The following is a 26098-nucleotide window of genomic DNA, read 5'->3' as shown; positions in this document are numbered from 1 at the left end:
GTGTTATCAATGATGAAATGAGTTTCAATTGGGAAGGAGTGACTATAACAAAGTGAAGGGCTGCTTAGGGAGAGACTAGTTGATGTTCTATTCACAGATCATTACAGGTTGAGGAACTTGTATGTGAAAGGTGGCAGTAGAAAATAACCTGCATGCTGGTTGTCCTGAGATGATCCTTCCTGCTACTAGATCTAGTCTCTGGCCATCTTTTCCATGACTTGTGTCCCAGGAAACTGTCTTTGGGAACTGATTAGATATTCATACTTACACACTGTTTTTAACACTAATGAGAGAAATCACCAGAGCAAGAGGGAGAGGGGTCCTGGTTTCCCATTCCTCCTTTGCTTTGACACTCATAGCTCTACTGACTAGAATATTCCCTGAGAATGGCTCCTACTAGAAATCTCTCCACAAGGCCAGGTCTTAATTGGATAAGAATGTTCCATGTCTTTACCCCCTCAAAGCTGAGGATTTAATGGCTTCCTGCTGCTCATAGGTCCTAAGACTTTCACTCTCTTGCCTGGAATTGCTGATTTTGTTTTCACCAACTCTTATAAATATAAATGAGACCACCTATGGATCCATTTTCAGAGAACATAAAATGCAGGGTCATAGGGGAGGTAAAGAAGGACAGAAAAGAGAACAGACGATACATACTTAATAATCGATGGCATTTTGCATGACAAACTGTGCAGGTAGAGCTTGAAGGGCCTATACAAGATGGATTTTCTTCTTAAAGCTATTACTTTAAAGCATCATAGAATAAACTCACAGGTCCATATAGAAAAGATAGGCATAATTACAGAATGAAGATAACCTAATCAGAAAACATGGATGCCTGTCAGCTAATGCTGAAACTGAAGTTCTAGAAGATTGACATGCTGAAAGGAATGGATTAGTATTCCTCCTTTTTCCTCATCCTCTCCTTCAACAGAATTCACATCAAATCTCCTCATAATCCTTCTCTAGGCCAGCCATATCTTCACAGAATTCACAAAACTGCTCTTCCTTCATGGCTTCACCCACCTACCAGTACACAAAGGCATGTTCATCAGACAACAGGTCACACCTGTGGTCGAGTTGAGCCCCAGCCTCAGAAATGACTATGATGTTGCTCAGCATGCATACACTTCACTGTACCTTAGCCTTGTCTCCATAAGGTACCACAGTGGGAGGCTGGTAATTCATGCTAACTTGCAGCCATTAGGACACCTATATCCACAAACTATATGCAGTACTTAGTCTTGTCGGTGACAATGTCAGCACTGATATCTTTGGAAACTATGTCACCACAGTGCAACAGGCAGCAAATCATGTATTTAAAATGGTGATGGTTATATTTCAGCAACTGGTTGACTGGCACAAGCAGGCATTGGTGTCTTTCTCAGCAGAGGTGACAGGTGTATGTAGCCAGGGAGAAGATGCGGGGGTAGGGCACTGGTTTGGTCTTGAATTCTGTCAGTTGTACATTCAGGGATCCACCAGATTTCAGAGAGGCAGCGATGGAAGACTGAATCTGGTTAATAAGACAGTTAAGCTCAGTGTAGTTTGGATGCTCAAAATTGAGGTTTCTATGACCGATGGGTTAGATGGCCCCATCGTCTACCATAAAGGTACAACCAGGATGTTCCAGGGTGATATGAGTGTTGAGGATAGACTTTCAGGGATCAACAACAGTGCTAGAATTCTGGAGGACTTGATAAATGGAGAACTCCAGCTTAGAATTCTTTCTGTAATCAACAGATAGACATTCCATCATCAGGGAAGTGAACCCAGAGCTAGTTCCTCCAACAAAGCTGTAGAAAACAAAGAAATACTAAAGACCCATTGTAGCTGGAAGTTTCTCTGGTCCTGCCTAGGTCCTGAAGTCCTGTGGCCTGCTTATAAAATAGTCATGCAGAGGCTTAATATTATTTATAACTGCTTGGCCATTAGCTCAGGCATACTATTGACTAGCTCTTACACTTAAACTCAGCTGATTTCTGTTAATCTATATGTCAACACGTGTTCCGTGGCTTTACCTGTGTGCCATTACATGCTGCTCCCTGGACTACAGGCTGGCATCTCCTGACTCAGCCTTCTTCTTCCCAGAATTCTCCTTGTCTACTTATCCCACCTATAATTCCTTCCTGGCTACTGGCCCATCAGCATTTTATTAAATCAGTGTACAAAAGCATTATTCCACAGCATTTCCCTTTTTCTGTTTAATTAAAAAAGAAAGTTTTTACTTTAACATAGTAAAATTATATATAGCAAAACAGTTATCAAACAAGAATTACAGTTGTAATATCTAGTCTATTTGTTGTAATTACAGTTGTAATATCTAGTCTATTATATTTGGCAAATTCAAAGAAAATATTCTATTTATCCCATATTTGTGAGTCTAAGTTTTCATATCTAACTTATCTTTTATTATAAATAAGGAAAATTATAACTATCTAGTCTTCAACCACATCAAAGACCCCAGAAGTATATAATATTACCTAAGTAAACAGGAAGTACATTACAAGCAACTTCCAAAAATCTAGAATGACAGAGAAAGCTGTCTGCCTGGACAGTCATCTAAAGTTCATCTGCAATGTTGGGGCATCCATCTTCAGCCCACGGGTCTAAAGTCTCACAGTCGCTTCTCTCTGTGTCCTGTAGAATGTCTGGCAGTTTCTTCTACGAAGCAGGAACCTAAAGGACCACTTTGCCTTGCAAAGTTCAGTGGTCACCTTTCTAATGGGTCCTGCATGTCCAGTTGATACAACATTTTCTCAGGCAGTCTAGGAAAAAACAGTTTCTTGCCCAAATGGCTATTTTTGCCAAGAAGAAGATAAACTCCATATGGAGTGCCTTTGACACCCATCTTTCTCTTTGAAGTAAATTGGTGCTGCCAGGAACAGACATGTCTCATTGTCCAGAAAGTCTAAGTTTTAAAACATTCTAAATGCCATATTCTATAGGTCTTTGAAGTGTTTGAAGATTACCTACCTAGTTGAATTATATCCATGTATACCTAGAAAACTTAACGTGACTATAAGTTTGACTATCATAAAAGACTAATTACTAATCTGTATTTCTTAATTATCCATTACAGTTTAAATGAGTTACATAACATAATACTTTAAACAAAAGTAGAAATATATATAAAGTATAACAAATTAACTTTAAATTTGTATCAATAAACTAAAATCTATACCAATGTAAAACATTTTAAACAATTTGCTGCTCTTAAAAAGTAGATTATATTAAGTAGGCTTATATTAATTAAAACTGCTTGGCCATTAGCTCAGGCTAACTACTGACTAGCTCTTACACTGAAACTCAGCCCATTTCTGTTTATCTATGTGTTGCCATATGTTCCGTGGCTTTACCTGTGTGCCATTACATGCTTCTCCCTGGATGGCAGGTTGGCATCTCCTGAGTCAGCCTTCTTCTTCCCAGAATTCTCCTTGTCTGCTTATCCTGCCTATACTTCCTGCCCGGCTACTGGCCAATCACTGTTTTATTAAACCAATGTACAAAAGCATTATTCCACAGAAACCTATGTACTGGTCAGGTAGCTTGTGAATTTTGCCCAATATTAGGTCAGTGATCTACTTTCCAAGGGTAGAGTGTTCATAGCCCTAGATATTGGCAGCATCTTCCTTACCTTTGATGAGCTGTTCAGGATAAAGAGTAAGTACCAGTGTAAACTTCATCAATAACAGTGGGTTCTAAGTCTACAAACAGTACCCGAGACACATGTTTGCCAGCATTTATGCCACTGAAGGAAATGTTGAAGAGTCATCTTCTTCCTTAATGGCTTTGTCACTTAGTATCTGGCCATCCAGCTGTATGCTATGTTCCAGGAAGTGGAACCCCAGAAAGCATTGCTAATTTGGATACCAGCCTGGCCAATTTGGATGGAGATATACTCACACATGTTATAGGCTAGGAGACAAAGTCAACAAAAGTAGACCAATGGCCATGGTTACTGTACCCAACAGGCTAAGAGTCAAGGTAAGTAACCTAATGAGCTTTATAAGACAATTTAATTTTTTGCCAATAGAAAACTATTGAAAACTTTGGTGACCCAATGTACACATGATGTCAAAATTAATAGCTCCCACATATTGAAAGTTTCCTATAGGTCAGATTATTTGCTTTTTCATGTCTTTTACAGAACCTTCACAGCCTCTTAATAAGAGAATGTGTTCATCTGAAAAGGGACAGAGATATAGTTCAGTTAAGATAGACAGGCCCTAGTTTCAACCCCCAGCACTGTAAGAACAAGCAAAAAAAACCTGTAAGGTTCAGAGAAGACTAGCATACTCACTTGATCACTTGAACGGAAGAAGAAAAATTTCAGCCCATATCTGCCCATGTCTAGAGCCTGAATTCATCACTATACTGATGATAACTCTGATGGTTAGTTTTCATTGTCAACTTGACTGGACTCAGAATCATCATAGAAACACAGCTCTGGGTATGTCTACTAGGCCTTTTCTACAAAGGTTTAATTGACCAGGGAAGATCTGCCCAGAATGTAGTGGCTTCATCCCATGGATGCAGCCCTTAACTGAATTCAAAAGAGAAAGGGACCTGAGCACTGGCATTCATAGCCCTCTGATTCCTGGCTGTAGATGTGATGGGATCAGCTACCTCATCCTTTCACCACCATGGCATGTCTGCCATGATAGGTTGTACCCTCAAATTGAGCCAAAATAAACCCTTCCTTCCTTCACTTGTTTTTGTCAGGCATTCTTTCACAAATGAGAATGGTGAAATTATGAATCAGTCTATATGGCCATTTAGGTTATCTTTCAGCTCTACGATTCCATGAATTTGCAAGGTAAGCAGGCATCTCAGATTAAGCCCAGTGGCCCATCCATTAGTGAAAGGTGATGGTGACAGATTTATGGCCAGAGGGTTCTTTCAGTAGTACATGCGGTGATATAAATGAGACTTCATGGTTAGGACAATGTCATCCTTTCTTTCAAATGTATCTCCTGCTGTCCCTGTCTCCTTAATGACTGGGTAAACAGAAAACCATATGGCTAATTCTGATAGATGCCTATTTTTAGAAATGACAGTCAGTTAAGTTCCCCTGATAGAAATCTTACCTTTCAGTAGGCATGAATATAGCAATCCACATTCCCAGCCCATGCAGACTAAGCAGTGGGCACACTAGATTAATTTTGAGAATGGTCCCAGATACCAAGTCATAGTTTGAAACCAAACTTCAAGAAAATGAAGATCAGCAACTTTGAATGCTTCCCATTGATTTCAGGCACATGTCATAACCACTATGTTACAAGTGAAGAAGCTAAGTCTGGAAGAAGTGAGGTGATTTCCAGAGAGTGATGTAATTCTCTCTCCTCAACCCTGCTCTGCTTCTCTACATCACTCCTCCCTCCTCAGCTAGCTCCCTTCTCCCCTCTCTTTCTGGCTCTTGTCTGATGCCCTCTGGAAAAAAATCTCTAATTAGTTGTAGAATGGATAACTTGGACTAATAGAGAAAGTGAAAGGAAAGGTGTGATTTGCAGTGGGTGGTATTAGAGACAACTGGAGTAAAATAGCAGTAGCATAATGTTTGTGTGATTTGAACTATAATCTTGCAAAGCCTTGGTTTCCTTACATATAACACTACATTTTCCAGGAATTTTGTGAACATTAAAAAAGACGTTTGATATGAGAATACCTAGGATAGAGGTTTTTTTCCTGTTCCAGTGTCTAACATTTTCTCTCAGCTGACAATTATCATCTTAAAATTATCAGGGAGTTGAATAATGTTAACAGCTTTCTCATTTGAATTAGAAATTCAAAACTCCTTTCTTATTAATTAGGTTTCAGAACTCCTAAGTCACATAGGAAAAGACTCTTCTAATTCTTAGATGTTTTCCTGGACACTTGCCAGGAACTAGGAGTACCATTGTGATATTCACATTTAGAGATGTCTCTTGGATTTCTGAGAGCTACATATGTATTTAAGAGTTTTCTAGCAGATGCTCATTAACTATCTTGAGAAGGGAGCATCTTTTCCAAACACAAGGTCAAAGGTGCCCTATACATCTCCCATCCTCAACTTATTTCAGGCACTAACCACATATTTAATTTACCCCCATGGTCCAACTTCAGCAGTACAGCATACACAAATAAGTTTCTTTCCCATCATAAGTCCAACACTTAGCTTGGGGGACATTGGTTATTCTGATAATACTAAAAGAATAACATATGAGATGAATATCTGGGCTTGTCTGTGTGAGAGTTTCTAGACAGGGCTGAGATGGGAAGACCTACCATAAATGTGGATAGCATCATCCCTTGGACTAGAGTCTTGGACCAAATCAAAAAGGGAACGCTTAGCAGCTGCATCATCACTCCTGCTTCCTGGCCACAGATACAATGTGATCAACTGCCTGAAGCATCTATGCTGTGACTTCCCTACCCCGAACTTGTGAGACAAAATAACCCTTCCTTGAGTCACTTTTCTCAGGATATTTTATCACAACAACAGGAGTTTTCAGCATTGGAAACCTTTTTGTAGCCTCAGGAGCCCCATAGGCTTTTACTTCTACTTTGGTTTTCACTATTTACTTACTGTGACTTTGAGCAAGTAAGGATTTTTCTGAATCTCATCTCTTCATGTGTAAGATGGGACTAAAATGAAGTGGCAAGATGCTCAAATAAAACTCTTCTTTCTCTCTCTCTCTCTCTCTCTCTCTCTCTCTCTCTCTCTCTCTCTCTCTCTCTCTCTCTCTCTCATGTACATACATGCACATGAACATGATAGTATTTTCTTTCACCAAATTACACTTCTAACTGTAATCCCAGAGCACTGGGAAGTTCCAAGGATTGAAGCTTCTCCCACTACAGGTTTGGAACATAAGCAGTACTTAGTGATATTTGTTTCCTTTCTTTGATTACAGAGTAGCCTACCTCCTTGCAGGTTGTTTCAGTCAAGACTCTGAAGTCTAGTAGAACAGCTTCAGAAGCTCTGTGTCTTATTATCATCAAGTGTCCTTATGTCAGAGCTAAGTAGTCCACCTCCTTTGTCACAATGGAAACTGGCATAGCTCTTTGGTTTGTCTGTGCTTCTTTCCTAGAGCTTTTATAATCCATTTACATTATATTTAGACTCACTCCCTAAAGCATTTTGTGATGTCATTTTCACTTCAGGAAAAATAATGTGATGTAACTTAGCCAAGAGTCAAAGGTTAATTTCCAATTATGGATGAAATGAACCAGTTGTACACTGTTTCTCATCTCCTTTCTCCTCTCCAGAACACAGCTGCCCCCTTCCTGCGTGCCTGTTCATGCACTCCACTGCACAACTGTTGGGACAGCAGGAGTGCAAAATGTAGGAGAAAGCAATGGAGTGTGGGGAACTGAGTTACTTCCCAGGACAGCAGGTGGGATGGTCAGGAGGTTGAAGGCACCCATGCCACACCACCAGGAGCTGAGCTGCAACGAAAAGCAGCCCTTGTCAAATTTTAAAAACATAAGAATCCTCAAGGTCTCACTGTTGGCAAATGCACAGGGCCAATTAGGTGAGCCTGAGTTATGAGCAGAAAACCTCTGCATGGTAGAAAAGCACAAACAAACAGACCTAGCTATGGGCATATAGAGACACAGCTTGGTAGGAGTCAGAATAGTTAGTGAGGGGCTGAGAGACACGAAATTTTCCATTTGAGTCAGGTTAAAACACGTAAGAATCAATGGACTGGGTAGTGGTCAGCATTTAGGAATGTCTCCTTGTGTAGCATAGCTCAGTGCTCTGATCTAGGTTAGATGTAGAGGAGACTCCATTCCTGGAAAGCTACTGAAACAGCACTGCCACTGATAATGCTGATACTGACAAATAGGTGACTGACAACACATATTTGAGTGACAATGACTTGCTGCAGTGGCAGCTACTAGGCATCATGGCACCACTGATGATTGTTTTGCGGCGCTCTTACCCTGCAAGGAAAAGTCACAAAACATGACAGAATCTATAAACAAGAATTTTATTAAGACAAGGAGAAAGCAGATCCCAGCACACTGAGCCTAGGCAGGTCCAAGCCCCTTCCCACTGCACCAAGGCTGTGCAAGGTGTCACACCACAGGCACCGGGTTCCAGAAGCCTGCCCATAGACCAGGGACAGATCCCGATCCCCTTGCCTGGGTGCCCCCCAAACAGTTTGAGCCAAACAACCATCTTCCATATCCAGAGGGCTTAGTCCAGTCCCATGGGGGCTCCACAGCCACCAGTCCACAGTTCATGGGCTTCCACTAGTGTGGCAGGTCATCTCTCGATTTGGGGGATGTGGGGATTTGGGATGGCTTGGGAAAGAGGGCTGGGGGGTGGGAGGAGTAAGGAGGGGGTATTTGTGGATAGTATGTGGAATGAGTATAAAATTTCTTAATAAAGAAAAAAAATTAAAAAAAAACAGACAAGGAGAAAGGGATAGACATGATCAAGCCTGTGGAAGGACATATGTGTGAAGGGGGCAGGGGAAAATGGGGCCTGTCTTTTAAGGGCCAGCTCGCACCTGCACACATAGGCCCACATGGCTACTCCACACATGTGCATAGATCACGTGATTGTGCCATGCAATTATGTGACCACACAGCCGCGGGGCATGGGTTATGTAGGATGTATGACCCGGAAATAACTAGGTGGAAATGACTAAGTGTCCTGCCAGGCATGCGTGACCACGGGGGCATGGTTGGAATTCCTATCATATAGTCTATCTTGAGGCCTGTTACTCTTGGTATACACTTCATTTATTTAAATTAATTTATTTTTAAATTTTTATTTTACATACCAATCCCAGTTCCTCCTCCCTCTCCTTTTCCAGTCCCCCTACCTCCCCCCAATCCCACGCCCATCCACTCTTCAGAGAGGGTAAGGCCCCTTTTGTGGAGTCAACAGAGCCTGGAATACTAAGTTGAGGCAGGACCAAGCCCCTCCCACTGTGTCAAGGCTGGGCAAAGTATCCTCCCCTAGGGAATGTGTTCCAAAAAAGCATTGCATGCATCCGGGATAAGTCCTGGTTCCAGTGCCAAAGGCTCCCTGAACAGATCTAGCCACACAACTGTCACCCACATTCAAAGGGCCTAGTCCAGTGCCCTGCATGTTCCCCAGCTGACAGGCCAGAGTCCATGAGCTCCCACAAGCTTGGGTCATCTGTCTCTGTGGTTTTCCCCATCATGATCTTGACCTCACTTGCTCCTGTGATCCTCTCTTCAACGAAGTCTAGGAGCTCAGCCCAGTGCTTGGTTGTGGAGGAGGAGCTACCACAGAAGGCCTGTTACTCTTAATCATGGAAATCCAGAGAAACATGAGTACTGAAGCCAAAGGTTATGCTCTATGGTGTGTGTGTGTGTGTGTGTGTGTGTGTGTGTGTGTGTGTGTGTGTGTGTGTGTGTGTGTGTGAACATTATTTACACTGCTTCTAGGGGTGGGAATGTAAATGCTAGAGTCTGACTGCAATGTCTAGAAAAGAAGTCAGGGAGTAATAGAGGTACTCAGTGTAACTGAGTCTGCCAGATCTCAGGCCTAGAAGTGGGAGGCTAATAATAAGTGTAAGGAAGAGATGACAGTCACGACTGAGGTCCCAATATCTCACATCATGATGTGTCTGGGATTAACCATAGGATGGCACTGTCCAGTACTTTGGGTAATAGTAGCTGGGGAAGCAGAAACCAGAGAAATAAATGTAGGATTGCCGATACTAGAGGAAAAGGTGGGCCTGGAGAAAGGTCATTGTGTAGCTTCACTGTCAGAGTTACAAAACCTTCTTTTCAGCTTTACTTCCAGGTGGCATTTTGGTGGGGATTCTAAGGGCCCACATAGTCAGACTTTATAGAGTCCCAAGAAATTAACCGAAATGGAGTGTACTCTCTTTGGATATGGAATGGCCTCCAAAGGCCCACGTTAAAGGCTAGGTCCCCATTATGACACTGTTGGGAAGTGACGGCTGCTTTATAAGTAGGAACTAATGGGAAGTCACCATGTCATTGAGGGTGTACTTTTGATGAACAGAGTATGACTTGAGCCTCTTCCTGTTCTGTCCTATTTTGCTGCATGACTGTGAGTTTAGTGGCTTGGCTCTGCCATGTGCTCCTCCCGCCCCCATGTTGTTTCACCCAGAGCAATAGGTCGAAATGACCGTGAACTGGAAACCCTAAAACTGAGACAAAACAAAGGTGATTATCTCTGGTGTTTGTTACAGTGACAGACTGCACACAGGAAGAGTTCCATATTTAATGGGAAGCCTTCAAGTAGAAACACTGCTCAAGAACACAGCCCTGGTACTCCATTTTGACTTTACCCATCACAGACTATCACCTCTGAGCCTTTGCAAAAAGACTGCACCTTCACTCTGCCATATAAAACCTAGCAAGTCTCTAAATTTAACAGAAGTCTTCAAGAATATCATCCGTATTAGTTGTGTTATCAAAATGTAAGGACACAGGGAACAAGCCCAGAACAATCTTCAAATCAAACTTGCCTCTATTTCCTCACTATTGAAATTTTCTAGGTTGATAAATTAGAATTTTCTCAGTATATAGTAAAAAGAATGATCTGGATTAGAATCCTGAATTCACTATATCCTGACTGTGGGAACTTGTTAAATGTTATAACATTCTGTGCCTCAGTTTTCTCCTTTATAAAATGGGCTAATGCTAATGGGTACCTCATAAGAATGTTATGAAGGCAAATTCAAAGAATTTATAAACAGAGTTTCATTTAATAGACAAGTGTCTACTGTCACAGCCAACTGATATGACAATGGAAAAATACAATTACCACCTCATATCTTTAGGAAAACTGCAAGGCAGGGATTATGTAGGTAGCTATTTCATGCTTTGTGCAAGTATCCATTATGTCCCCTAAGAAAATTCCATACCCCAAACTGATTCATTACAAAAAAAAAATTAAGATGTAATTAAGGCTGATGTAGATATTAAGATATGGAGAAAATTCTGATTTTAGTAGATTTAATCGTTGTTATGGAATGAACCCTAAACAGAAGAGGCAAAAAAAAGGAAGCAAAAAAAAAAAAAGCAGAAGAAACAATTCAAGAAGGATTGGGGCAGGTGGCTTTAAAATGGAGAGAGTTTTTGTTCTGTTATATTTTTGTCTTATTGGATTTTTTTGTTTTATGTTATTTTTTGGAGAAAGGGCATGAAATTAGGTGGGCTGGAAGATGGGGAGGATCTAGGAGACGTTAGGGAAGGGGAAAGAATATAATCAAAACATACTGTATGTCAAAAATTTTTAAATATATAACCAAAAAAACCCTGAAGACTTCAGTCTCTCAGAAGAAACTAAATTATGCTAATAACCTTGATTGAACTTAAAAGAGAGCTGTATATCTCAGATGATAACCACTCAGAAAATTGAACTATTCTATAGGAAAACTTCTGACCAACAGAAAAAGTGAGATGACAATAAATGGATGATGAAGTGCTAAATTTTTGATAATTAAAAACCTGGATATATTTTTATGCAATATATATATATATATATATATATATATATATATATATATATATATATATATATATACCACATGCTTGCCTGGCACCCTCAGAGGCTAGAAGAGGAAGTCAAATCCCCTGGAACTATAGGCAGTTGTGAACCACCATGTGTGTGGTGAGAATTGAATCCAGGTCCCTTGGAAGAGCAACAAGTGCTCTTACCCTCTAAGCCATCTCTCCAGCCCTAAATTTGTGATAATTCGTTATAACAGCCATAAATACTAATACTGTGCTGCTGTATTTCAAGTTGCCCAAATCTGTCAAATTGAGAAATACTACTTTGTCCCCTGAAGTGGCTGTTGTGAGGACAAAATGATGGAAAGAACCCAAGACTGTTCTGCAAAATTTCAAATCATGAAACTCTATGTACTCCAACAGGAAAAATAATCAATCTGGTTTGAAACAATGAAATTGAAGCAATTAAGAATTTAGGGCTCAGGCTGGAGAGATAGCTCAGCTGTTAAAGTCTAGGTTTACAACCCAAACTATAACAACTTAGAGCTCATGATATGCCCCAGGAAAAAGACTAAGGGGCTGCAGGCCTGCCTCTTCTCCCCTAGAGAAATAGCACAGCATGAGAGGATTTGAAAGACCAAAGGGTCATTCTGCTTCCTATGCTATGATAGCCCTCTGAGCATTAAGAAAATGGGAAAAAAATCACACCTGCTCTGATAAGGTGATAAGGGCTGTGCATGACTCAAACGAAGCAGTGCTTGTGGATGTATGACAGAAACAAAACTCCCAGATGACAGATATAGCAGTCTTCCTCGGTGGGGCTGTCCTGCTGTTGGGAGCAGGTGTCTTGACTAGACTCTGGCAAACAGATCACCCAAGGAAAGTCCTGTATGCTGGTACTACGAACACCTAGTTTCTACCCTTGGCTGTGGTGTGCCACCTTAGGCAAGTCCTTTTCCCTCTCTGAGTTTATGTGTAAGAAGTTACCTTGTAGCTAGTGTCTCTCAAATAATGGGTGTTCGACTCACCTGGAGAGGTAAGAAGCAGATGATGGAAAGCAGGAAATTCCCCTTTGTTTGTTTCTCCTCCCACCATCCCCCAAAAAGGCCTGAAGCAAGGAATCTTGTTTTTATTAAATCATGCAATACGAGTTGATTCATCGAGTATATGGCCTGCAGCAGCTGAATCTCAGAACTCGGCCTTATTTGTTACACTGTAATTGGAAAATTAACTAATTTCCAGCCGGTTAACTAGCTATGTTCCTCCTGCTCTTTGCAATTTCTGTTAACACCGCTTTGCTGTGATTAAAATGTCCTCCAAGTATTGCCTTTCTTATGAGAAATGAAGATGCTAAACTGGCCAAAGACCAGCAGAGTTGTCCACTTCCATTACATCATGGCCTGTGTATAAAAGTTGAAAAGATCCTTTGAGGCAAAAGGTAGACAATGTGAATGACATGCTCAGCATCTCAGGGAGGAAGTAACCGAGCTGAGTCTTGACCACAGAGCTCCTGAAAAGTTCCTTCCAACTGCCACGCTGTCTTACTGCTTCCTTTACACAGTCTGACAGCCAAGTAACGTTCAGTCTGCTTATTCCCCAGACTCGTTCTGCTATTCTTGGACATAGAGGAACTTCATTCACTTGTCAACACAGTTACAGGCCACGTGCAAAACAATGCAAGAAGCAGGACGTTATGGACTCTCAACAGATTAGATCAGACTTAGCCAAGTGTTTCTTAAAATTTTAATGTGCATAGAATTCTTTTGTGGGGTCTTGTTAAAATACAAATTCATATTCCAGATGTCTAGGGTAGATCCTAAGAATCTGCATTTCTAACAAGTCTCTAGGTAATGCTAATGCTGAAAATGATGTTTTCATTAATCCTATTTCTAAACATCTCCAGTTACATTTGGGGTTCATTTTCTTTTGAATATGTATTTATCTATGAATTTTATGTCTATGGGTGTTTTATCTGCATGTACTTCTGCACACCTGAAGAGGGCATTGGATCCCATGGGACTACACTTATAGATGGTTATGAGCTGCCATGTGGGTGCTAGGAATTGGATTCAGGACCTCTGGAAGAGCAACCAGTACTCTTAAACACAGAGTCATCTCTCTGGCCCCGGGATTTGTGTTCACTATTATTTTGGGGCAGTGTGGTAAACAGAAAGCCATCTGTAGTTTCCAATCTTGGATTTTTATCAATTTTCTAGTATCTTATGGGCAAGTCATTTTCACCTCCCTGTGCCTCAAGTTTCCTTATCTATAAGACAGAATTGCCAGCTATCACTTATTGATGCTATGAGGCCTGACAGAATGGCAAAGCTATGTTGCAAAGTGGAGAATAGATTAAGAGTCCTGGGTTCAAAATATTTTTTGCCGAGTTCTCTTTAGATTTTTTTTTTTTTACAAGACAGCACAAGTGGTAGATAGTGGGTGGACCATGATTCTGATATTCTGAGAGATTATTTCCATGATGAGATAGCAGATAGAGGACATTTATACAAGAGAATCTACACACTTCATTGAAAATCACGTGAATGGGCTCAGGGATCTCATTCTTTTCTCTGATTTCACACACATAGTTCATATAGGCAATTTCCCTATGAAAATGAAGGCTTTTCTTCATTGACAATATCTTGTCAAGTTATCTTGCTTCACTCTGGATTTTCTGTTGCTGTTGTTTCTAAAGCTTTTGTAGTCTTCTAATGTGTCAAGGTCAACTGTGTACTGCTTCTTTATTAACAGCTTCACTGATCTATGTTCTCTTAAAAGCAATTATTTTATGAGTTGCCGAACTACTTCCTTTACTCTTTTGTAGTTCTTACAGAATAAAGGAACGTCTTGAAAAGGGAAAGGTGCTTCCCTATTGTAGCCATTACTTCCGAAGTACTCTTACATAACATTATTTTGCTACTTACTTGAATGCTTAGTTTTGCCCTGTGGTGGCTGGATACTCCATAACACCTCTTTTTCAACTTGAAATATAAAAATTCAATGAAATTTCTTTTATGAAATGATCCCCGGACTTTTGTTTTCACCACAGAAAAAACTTGGTAGGGATATGACCCCAGGGCATCGAATTCCACAAAGGCACAGAGAATTTGCCTGCTTCTTAAAACATGCGTGCTTATCACCAGACTTCTCGATGAAACCGTCCATGTAATGGCATAGTGATGTGCTGGGAAAGCACAGCGACACCTAGAAGGACCCTTTCTATTTGGAAAACGACCAAGGCAAATAATTCCCGGCTACCAATTGTAACGAATTCCTCACGTCACAAGGGGAGGTTAGATGATCTTCTAAAACATACTACCAGTTGGATCAACTCAGAGTGAGAAGAAAAGCCACCATGGATTTGATTATCTTTCAGCCTGTGTTCTTACTCCCTTCTGAAGTGGGCTTGCACTTGCTTCCCTCGCTCTCCTTTCCATATTGGTTAGGCACACAGGAGTCGAGAGTCAACCCACCTCCTGTAATGCGCCCTCTGTTTAAATACCTAGCTCTGAATGGCATAGTGAAAACTGCACAGGGTGCAAAGTCAGAGAGGACTGGATAGAAATTACACTTCTAGGACTCACTATGTCTGTGTACTATTACAGTCAGCAACAATGCAACTGGGTACCTTCTTAGTCTGTACAAAAAGATGAGGACTTGCATGATTGTTATAAGGATGGAAGATAAAGTATTTGAAGTACCTAGTACTCAGCGGGTGCTTACTAAATGTTAGCACTTTTGTCATCACTATCGGTTGAAGACTTAACAGTTCTCTTACCTACTTGCTAGGGCTGCTGCTAATTTCCCATAGTTACCCTTCACATATCACCTCTTCTGATCACCTCTTTTATGCATCAAGCATACCCCAAGACAATCTCATCTCATGACAGTATGCTTCACCCCAGCAATTTTGCTCTTTATAGCAGATAGTAAAAGGAGATACTTTGTTTCCTTGTCTAAAGGGAGTTGATACAGAAGTAGAACTACCCCACCAATTGCTCCCTGGCCTCCAAAGTTGGTGGCCCCACCTTTCCCAGCTGAGTTTTTATCCATGTCCCACATAACTCAGCAATCATGGTGCAAAGTTTCTAGATACTTCTTCCACTGGGAGTGCAATGTCTTTCCCTGCCTCTGAAGAATATTCTAATATTTTTAGTGTTTACCATGGCATTTTGTCTCAGGAAAACCAGACTCAAACTGTATTTATAATCTTTCATGGATGTGAAGCCCTTCTGGTTCACACCTGTGGCCAAGTTCTACACACATCCTTGCTTTTCCCTCAATAACAGAGAAGATCCAGCCCTAAGAGAAGATCCAGCCCTAACACCAGAACTCAATAAGAGTCCTGCAAGCCGCAGAGGCTGTGGCCCAGGCATCTGCACAGAAACAGAAGCACCAACACCCTAAAAAACAGGGCTCAAAAAGGTTTAGTCCTCAGATTTCATACTTCCTGCATGGCTTTTGCTTTAGTGCACTTTCAATGACTCCAGCAGTAATGAAAGGACCAGCGGCTTATATCTTGACATTTTCTACTTGCTGGCAAATATGAGAGGCTCAAGAAAGAGGATAAAAGCCAATACCTCCCAAAAGAGCCATTAAAGCCACCACCTACAAGGCCCCTTCCTAGATAAATGTGCTGTACTAAAAAGAACCTTATGTAGGAGCTCAGACACCTGGGATCTTGTCCTCTTGTGGTCACTAACTTGCTCTTCATGTAAACTAAGCTGTTGTTAGTATAAATGCGTTTGAAAGTTCCTTCTAATCCAACCCTTTATGGGCTGTAAAGAGTCTTTTATCTCAAGGGCTGTGGTTCTTAACCTTTATTGGTTTGTAGTACCATCTGAAACCCAGTAGAATGTTATGAACCATCTGCTCAGAAAAGGCATTACCCTCACGGAATTGTATATGTCATCTTGGGGGCATCATAGAGTTCCAGAATCCACAGGCACCTTGGCTAAGATCTGGTTTTGTTTGTTTGTAGCTTTGTTTGTTTGCTTGCTTTTCAGGAAATAAAAGAGCATGTGAGATAGAAGCAAATAAGAAGCAATAGCAACAATTCCTTGGACTCAGTCAATCTTAACAATTTTTCCTAACATTTGACCCTTTTTTACAGAAACATTTTCTGTTTTATTTGTTGATTGCTGAAAAGGAAGCTATTGGGTGAAAGTAGGAAAAAGGGAAATCCAGACAGGCCTAGGCTTTGACATGCAAAACATGCTTAGCAGATTTGTTCTCAGAGGCTAGAGGCAAAAGCAGAAAGGCTACCTTCCTAAGGCCGTCCTGAGGAAGGCCACTGTGTGGGAATCATTCATGCAGTCTGGCCCCACTGGATTTCATTAACATGTCATGGTACCAGGGTGCCAATCTGGTACTAGTCAGTGTCCATATCTTCAGAAAGAGACATGACACAATTTCCAATATTCAGCTAACATCCCTACTCCCTTCCAAATAAGGTAAACAATGGCCCCAACTCAAGTGGCCTTTAGATCAGGGTGAGACCCCTAACATCAGGCTTTAGCCCTGAATCATTCAGAGTCCAATGACCTTTGAGGAAACAGTAAGTTCAGAGAAGAGTGGAAAACTAGGTTTCCCTCTTTAATACAGGTCAGTGGGTATTTTCACTTCAGTAGAGTTTGGAGCTTGAGAGAATCCAGCCATCCAGTATCCTAGGAGCTGCTCACAACAGACATTCTGGGGAGATGAAGACAGAATACAAAGGAGAAACAAACACGTGTCTAAGACATGTGCTCCTTATTTTATAGCTTCCCAGACACTGAAGGCACAAGGGCCAGAAATGAACTGCTCTTCAGCACCAAATAGCTCACAAGGGTTTGAAGTGGACCCTTTCACGACCTGGAAAGGGTCCCTCAAGGCCAAGTCCTTTCAAACCTGAAATGGAAAGAAAAAAGTAGGGAGTTAGGTGGGCCTGGGTGAATATTTAACAGGTATTGAGCAGTTGGGTCTCTCTAGTTACTTACCCTATAACTGGTACCTGATCTGGAAAAGGGACTTTGCACTTCAGACCCCAAGCAACAGGCTCAAGGCTGATATAATTAGGACTAGAGACTGTGCCTTTGACCACACCTCCAATTCCTTAAGAAAAAAAAAACTATCTACAGGGGAAGCAAATCCTGATACTAGAACTTCTGAGAGTGCCGGCCACTGTACTCCCTTGCATTGTAGCCACTGCCTTTGTGGTCCTTTCAGTATCTCCAAACTTCCTTTCTAAGGCTGATAAGGAGTGACTTATCTATCGCTAGGCCATGCAGGACTGGCAGTGACAGGAAAAAATAGAAGGCTAAGGAGCACATGGCAAGCCAAACTCCAGATACTTGGGCCTCATTAATGTGCATATTGGTTCATGTCATGCCAGAGATCTGATAACCAAGCAATCAAAAGTCCTACGCGGAGAAAGCCATTTCCCTGACCCCCAAGTCTCCTGTGACCTTAGCAAGTCACTTATCCCCTCTGAACTTAAGTTCCTTTGTTTGTTGAGTTAGAACACATAGTATCCTCATTTCTGGCATGTGATGTGGATCAAATGAGATCATGGATATGAAAGTTCCACGCACTAAAAAAACATAAAGGACTAAAGATGATGGTTCAGGTGGGAAGAACTGACATAGTGACTTGGTATGACCCTTGGTATGACTATAGACCCTTTGGCATTTGTTATAATATCAAAAGGGAGGTCGCTGGTTGCCTTCTAGACTCAAAGGATGGCAGAGTCAGAAAGTTCCATCATCTCATTTTACAAACAGAAATTGAGACTTGGCAAAGAAAATGTGCTTAGGCAAAATATCTAGCCTGGGATTTCTACTGAATTCAGTTGCAAAGCAATCTTAAAATAATGTAGCTGAGGGGGAACAGAGGAGAAAGAGGACTTCAAATCATACAAAACCTCACAAATGAAGGGAAATGTAATTTTAGGGTAGTGAACTGAGGCCTGGAGTAAGTCCCCACCCTCTGGACTTGTATAGTATTCTAGTCTTCAAAATCCTAGATACCATGAAAGGGGCTTATTTGAACAATGTTTTGTAATGAAGGGTAGAAACAACATACCTGTGGCCTCAGCTCTCATCTCCAGGAAGTTTTCCTTGAGAACTGAGGACAAAACAAAGATGTCAATGAAGCCCTTGAAATTAAGACTAAAAGGGCTAACGCCAAAAAAGTCACTTGATTATTAGTGGGAAATTATTCTGCTCAGATGTTTTATTGCATTTAGTTCCATTCTCCTAGATTGGGAAGGTTTAGAGAACCCACTATTCTAGCCATAAAGCCACCTTTCAGGTGCTAAAACATCTTTTGAGTACTAGACTATGAGAGAGTAGATATAATAGAGCAGTTGGCCCAAGACCACAGTTTACATCCTGTGATTACCACTACTGGTAAGAAGAGCAAGAAGGCAGGGGAAGTACCATGAAAGAGATAAATCCTCCTTTGTCTTAAAAAAACAACCCATCTCTGCTCAGCCTGTTGATCAGCCCTAAATTAGCCTTGCTTACTCAGCCGAGAACTGGGGGAAGAAAGACAATCATAGACAATAAACTCCTCAACAATATGGCCAGAGCATCCCACCTAACAGCTGGTTCCCACAGCTATATCCATAGCCTTCTACTTTTATCCCATCTCTTGAAACTACTTATAACAAGTTGCCTAAATTATCTTATTTCTATTCATGGTTTCAATTACCACCAAATATTGGGAATCTTCTTCCAAAGTGTCACTATTCATATTACAGTATATATGTGATGCCCCAAACTAGAGTTCTATAACACAGTGGTTGTACTTAAGAGTTCTATTACTAAATCTGCACAGGCCTCACCCTGACAATTAGTTTAATTTCCAGTTATTCACTGGGCATCTCTATCTGAATGTTTCACAGTGTCTTCACAGTGACTGTTTGAAATTGAGCACAGCAAATGTCTCACAAAACCTGTTTCTTTATGATTAATTGTTGTACCATCGACCAAATTGCCCAAGCTAGACTTATCTCTCTCAGCGCTTCCACAATGCCTTATATTTGAAAAGTCAGCAGGGTCTGATTGAACTGATCTCAGATCTGTCCTTGTATTCCATTCCCACAGCAACACCTTAGATCAGGACTTTCATCAACCCTTGCCAGCAAGATTTGTTTCCTAATTGGTCTCCTTGCTTCCAATCTTTACCACCAAAGTGATCTTTTTACAACTCAGCCAGCTCAGAATGTGCACCACCACTTAAACATCTTCCATGACCTGCCCCCAGTAGACTACAATACAAAGAGCAAACACCTTAATATGTCATACAAGACCTTTGCAGTCTGGCTCTAATCCATTTTCCTGGTGTTATGTTCAGCTGAGCTTTCTTCTTTTTACCCCACATTATAGACAAAGTGGGACACTAATCACTTCTGAAGTTATATTGCCTTATGAAATATTCTCTCCTCTCTTCTCTTCTTGACAAATTTCTAATAATGTTTCCTTTGGGTTTTTTCTTTTTGAATGCTACAGAGGGCAAGGGAATTAGGAACAGATGCAGTCAAAATGGCAGGCTACAGTCAAGTATGCAAATGAAAAACTAAAAGAGGCAAGACAACGGTTAAACAACTCAGCATTATTTTTATTTGAGATGATAGAAGAGGTTGGCAACCATGACCATATTAAGGTCATATAAGCCACATGACTGGTAACATCTTGCTAAGTGGCCAGGATGTAAATAGACAAATAGTAGTTAGTGGTGGATTCGAGGTGAGAGGAGTATTATTTCTACGCAGCTTCTGAGTAAGAAGAATCTACAGGTAGCCAAGATGGCATATTGAAGGCAGGTGTACTTTAGTCTTACCTACATTCCTTCCAAGGTGATTCTTAGGACACAGAACAGGATTAAGTCTAAGTTCTAGAAGCCCAGATAAAGAGTGGATAGAATAGCATGGGCTGAAAGCCTTCTGGGATTGTGGTTGATCTAAGTCTTCCCTGAGCACTGGCTCACAAATCCACTGGCAATATTACCAATCTTTTGATGCCCTCAACCTCATTTTAGCACTAGTTTTCCTACTGAAAGTTAGCCTGTACTAACAATTCTACTAGACTTTGTTCATGCCTCTTAAATATTCCCCTCTTGATGCCTATCCTAAGAAACAGATCAATCCCCCAAATTTTCCTGTGTATTTCTATTTTATCAAGCCCTAGCTCATGTATTAACTCTTCCCAAAAGCTTTCTTTTCAATACGCCTGAATCTTTGTTTATTTCCTTCAATTTCTCTGGTGTTTATTTCTCAAGTGATTTATTTATCCTAGGGATGAAAAAAAGGATGCCAGGAAGTAGTACTACTCATAGGAGGCCCCTTATTAAGAATGTCTCTCTCTCCCCCTCTGCCCTGCCCCAGTCCATGGAACCCAAGGCTTCAAGCATGATGCACAAATACTTTAGCACTGAGCTATAATCCCCAGATCCAAATCCAAACCCTTTTTATTTTCTTGCCTCTGGTAAAAGGGATCAGGGACTTGACCTCACTTTCATCTGTTATAGTAAACTAAATGATAAGTTATTGTCTAAACAGAATTTGGCTGATCCCAGAGCTATCTGTGGCTGCCAAGCTAACTATGTAACTTGTCATGTGGAATCACATCCTGGTGAATTAGATTCATGGTATTGGTAAGAGGATGCCAAACCTATCCTGGCCCCATTGACGGTAAAGGTGCATTGTTCTGCTTTGAATTGACCACCTAGAAGAATTAACTCTTGTTCTTGGCTAGGAAGCACAACTTGAAAATCTCAAATTAGCCATATGGAACAAACTCACAGCAAACACCTTGAAGACTAAGCAACCATTTCTTCAAATGCTCCCAAATGCCCAGGGGCTTGAACAGTTTGTACCAACATTTGAAAAAACTTAAAAACAAATGGAAGGAAGGATGAACAGAAGGAAAAAAGGAGAGAGGAAATATGAGAGGGGGACAACAAAAGGAGGAATAATGGAGTCTCAGGCCCCACTCAAAAGACCAATTTTAGTGAGTGTAGAATAGAAGCCAAGAATCTGGGATTATTCTTTTTTACAGTTTTACAAGAGATTTATGTGGATGGTCAGTTTGATAATCATCGAGTCAACTATTTATCTTTGAAATAGGAGCCACAATTACTCTGAATCCATAGATAATAGAATGCTATATTCTACATATCTTTGTCAGCTGACCTTATATCCTATGAAGTCTAAATAAGCAAAATAACAGCAACAAAAAAGACCTTCATTGGGTGTAAGGTTTCTTTTTTTCAATATAGCTTTAGATGTGTGCTGGCTAGTTTTATATCAATTTGACACAAGCTATAGTCATCTGAGAAGAGGGAGCCTCAACTGAGAAGATGCCTTCATAAGGTCAGGCTGTAGGCAAGTCTGTAGAACTTTTTCCTAATTAGTGATTGATGGGGGAGGGCCCAGCACATTGTGGGTGGTGCCATCCCTGGGCTGGTGGTCCCAGTTCTGTAAGAAAGCAGGCTGAGCAAGCCATGAAGAACATGCCAGTAAGCAGTACTCCTCCATGGCCTCTGCATCAGCTCCTGCTTCCAGCTTCCTGCCCTGTTTGAGTTCCTGTCCTGACTTCCTTCAGTTATAGACTATGATATGGAAGTATAAACCAAATAACCCCTTTCTTCCCTGCTGTGGATATCGCTCTATATAAATAAAACACTGATGGCCAGTGACCAGACAGGAAGTATAGGTGGGACAAGGAGAGAGGAGAATTGGGGAAACAGGAAAAAGGAGGGAGAGACACTGCAGCCACCGCCAGGACAAGCAACATGTAAAGACACCGGTAAGCCACCAGCCATGTGGCAAGGTATAGATTTATAAAAATGGGTTAATTTAAGATATAAGAACAGTTAGCAAGAAGCCTGCCACGGCCATACAGTTTATGTGTCTGAGTGATTATTTTATACGTGGATTGTGGGACTGTGGGGCTTGGTGGAACCTGGAGAGAAGCCCTCCAGCAACAAATGGCACCCAATGGCTCGAGTTTCCACCTTAAACCTGAGAATATTTAATAACCAATTCTAAACAGAGCCAAAACCAGTTTCCTGCTTCATGTCTCATATGGGCAGCTAGACACCACAAAACGCAGGTTTGAACTACTGGCGGGTTCCTGGCATTTGCGTTTGACCGGCAGTATAGCGGGAATGAGGTGTCTGCCAGCGGCACATTATGCTGTGTGGTAGATTTAGTCTTTACTAGTAAAAAAAAAAAAAAAAGGTTTCTGGGCTACACTGCTTTGATAAAAGCTTAGACCCACTATTTCTGAGACTTGATGACTCACAGAACTGGCGGAAAATGTCATGTTGGTGAGCTGAAATGGGCGGAGCCAGAAGCCACAGCGCCATTTCAGTCTTAGAATACTACAGTTTAAAGCAATAGATTCACAATAAGACTGATTCAGATAAAATCGTTTATAATGTGTGTAAAATATACGTAGGCTTGAAAGAGACAAAAAAATATAAATTAATATAAAAAAGCCACGTAAAGGTGAATATTACACAGAGAATCTGGATTGTGTTGTCTTTGGGATTTTTAACTGCAAAAAAACATTTGATCAAAAAAGATGTTGAATTAAACCAATATGTATATTTTAAAGGTACCTTGACTTCAAAATTTGGATTTAAGAATATGTTGCTTTGGAAAAGAGGTTCTGCTTTTGTTTCCACAGAAAGCCAGAGGCTATAGATTTGTTCCAGATTAAGATACATCAGGTTTCACCAGCCAAGAACCCCTGAAAGGTCTCCGATGACACCATGGCCCAGATGATCTAACATCCAGAGCGGTTTCAAGGCAACTGGTTCACACAATACAGCCTCACGGACTACCCCATAGGCCTAAAATTTTCTTTGCGTCCCCATAAGATACAGCACCCCCCTCCAGCAGGAAGTAGTAAGAGATGCTATGCCCAAATTCCCAAATATACCAAGCTGGCTTTAGAGGTGGAATTGGCTCACTCCCCCTCTAAACCCAGACATATTTAAAAAAAAAAATGGTTGAGATTCTTCTGTCCCAAATCAGAAGAGCCCTCTGGTGTGGGACAAAAAAAACCCCAATATTTTTATTTAAAACAGGTTGATTATAAATGCGATCTCTTTCTAAAAAAGAAAAGGAAATATGATATAGATATATAGGATATAGAGATGATAAGATAAAAGGGTAGATTAATGAACCTACTTCTAAAGAACAACTTGTTTAAAATGTTTTACATTGATATAGATTTTAGTTTATGTTTAAAATGTTTTTACATTGGTATAAATTTTAGTTTATTGATACAAACTTGAAGTTAATTTTGTTATACTGTATATATATTTCTATTCTTGTTTGAGGTATTATTTTATGTAACTCACTTAAAATTGTAATGGATAATTAAGAAATAGATTAATAATTAGTCATCTATGATAATCATATTTATAGCCATGTTAGTTAAGTCTTCTAGGTATACATAGATATATTTCAGATAGATAGGTAGTCTTCAAACACTTCATAGACCTACAGAATATGACATTTAAAATGTTTAAAAAATTCAGAAATTCTGGACAGTGAGACATGTCTGCTCCTGACAGCACTGGATTTACTTCGGAGAGGAGGATGGGCATTGAAGACACTCCATATGGAGTTTATCTTCACCTTGGCAAAAATAGCCATTTGGGCAAGGACTGCTTGATCAACTGGACATACAGGGCCCATAGGAAGGTGACCACTAAACTTTGCTTGATAAAATGGTCCTTCAGGTTCCTGCTTCAGAGAGGAAACTGCCAGACATTCTACAGGACACAGAGAAAAGTGAATGAGAGACTCTAGGCTTGTGGGCTAAAGACAAATGCCCCAACTTTACAAGAGAACTTTGGATGACTGTCCAGGCTGTCAGCTGTCTCTGTCTACCCTGCAAAACTCCCAAAAGTTGCTTGCATCCTTCTCCCATTTCTCAGGTAGTATTATATCCTTCTGAGGTCTTTGATGTGGTTAAAGACTAGATACTTACAATTTTCCTTAGTTATGATAAAAGATAACTTTGATATAAAACCTTAAACTCACAAATATAAGATAAATAGGATATCTTCTTTAATATTGTAACTGTAATTCTTGCTTGATAATTGTTTTGTTATATGTAATTTTACCATGTTAAAGTTAAAACCTTCCTTTTTTAAAAATAAAAGAAGAAGAAAAGGGGAAGTGCTGTGGATATCGCTCTATATAAATAAAACACTGATGGCCAGTGACCAGACAGGAAGTATAGGCGGGACAAGGAGGGAGGAGAATTGGGGAAACAGGAAGAAGGAGGGAGAGACACTGCAGCCACCGCCAGGACAAGCAACATGTAAAGACACCGGTAAGCCACCAGCCATGTGGCAAGTTATAGATTTATAGAAATGGTTAATTTAAGATATAAGAACAGTTAGCAAGAAGCCTGCCATAGCCATACAGTTTATAAGTAATATAAGCGTCTGAGTGATTATTTTATACGTGGATTGTGGGACTGTGGGGCTTGGTGGAACTTGGAGAGAAGCCCTCCAGTAACACTTCCCAAGTTGCTTTAGTCATGGTGTTTCATCACAGCAATAGTAATCCTAAGACGTGTGTACATACAATAGTGTACATGCATATATATGTCTGTGAAGGAGAAAGAGAAACAGAAGAAAGAAATGGAAAAAATGAATAATAAAGAGACAATAGAGACACAAGTTAAGATAAACAAGAAGGAGGGTAGCATAAAGAGAACACAAACAGAGAAACACAAAAGGTGACTGAGAGAAACTGAGAATGGCAGAGACACATGTAAGACCAAGTAAGAGAAAAAGACAGGACACAGATGAGAAATAGAAGCCAATCTACAATAACTGCAGGAGAAAGAGGTGGGAGAAGACAAGGGAGAGAAGGGATAGAGGTAGAGAGAGAACAAGAACTACAGAGAAACAGAAAAGGAGATGGGAAGAGCAGAAACTGCTGAGACGCATTTGATGCATTTATTCCAAATTGCCTTTTGCCTCCTCTTCCGTCTCCTGCGTCTCTTACCTTCCAGTTTTCCGGGATGCTGTTTCAAAGAATCTGGTCCTGGATGCCACCCTGCAAATAGAAGCCAGAGCTATAGTAAAATACATGTGAGAACCAAGGACCAATGGAAAGGTCCTACTTTCCCCACTACTTGGCTGGCAAAAAGCCAAGGATCTGGGCAAAACTCAGAATGAGAAATGGTTCCAAAGCCATACGCATCCCAAGGCAACAAATAAGACCCTTTACTACTTATTGATCCAGAATGGTCAAAGTTTGTGGTCCACTCAGACCTGTCTTTTGAAAACTAAGTGAAAACAATCTTTGGTTTCAAAGTGTGGTTTAGGGCACTTTGTAAATATGCTTTGTTAATCAGCTGAAGTTGTAGCGGCTTTGTTCCTTCCCTAATTTTACAATTACCAGCAATAAAAGACACAAGAAAAAGGAGGATCAGGAGGCAATGTGCTAAGAAGGGTCCAGGAGGCGAGTCTGAGGAGGGTCAAGCAAAGCTGGTTCCTTAGCTCTGCTTCTTCCCTGGCTCCCCAGCTTACTGCCCAGCCACCAGAGGGACTACTGCATGTCAGCTTAGCTCCTGTACTGAGAGAGGATCTTTAGGGGATCTGAGTCATTCTGGAAATTTTTTTTTAA

General features: G+C 40.7%; 1 protein-coding gene and 1 pseudogene across 2 annotated transcripts in view; both read right to left on the bottom strand.

The window, feature by feature from the left end:
* Window positions 1–714: 714 nt before the first annotated feature.
* On the bottom strand, window positions 715–4017 carry LOC102910572 (tubulin alpha-1B chain-like; annotated as a pseudogene).
* Window positions 4018–16555: 12538 nt separating this feature from the next.
* Ophn1 (oligophrenin 1) overlaps window positions 16556–26098 on the bottom strand; it is a 353114-nt gene continuing 343571 nt past the window's right edge. For both annotated transcript variants that reach the window (XM_006981173.4, XM_042268747.2), the window contains 3 exons: window positions 25475–25525; window positions 18517–18558; window positions 16556–17343 (listed from right to left, as the gene is read on the bottom strand). In XM_006981173.4, coding sequence (XP_006981235.2) covers window positions 18525–18558; window positions 25475–25525 — 85 coding nt within the window. In that variant the 3' untranslated portion in view covers window positions 16556–17343; window positions 18517–18524. The remainder of the gene's footprint in view (window positions 17344–18516; window positions 18559–25474; window positions 25526–26098) is intronic.

The sequence above is a fragment of the Peromyscus maniculatus genome, chromosome X (genome assembly GCF_049852395.1).
Source record: "Peromyscus maniculatus bairdii isolate BWxNUB_F1_BW_parent chromosome X, HU_Pman_BW_mat_3.1, whole genome shotgun sequence".
Taxonomy (NCBI): Eukaryota; Metazoa; Chordata; class Mammalia; order Rodentia; family Cricetidae; genus Peromyscus; species Peromyscus maniculatus.
This window is presented reverse-complemented; position numbering and strand designations above follow the sequence as displayed.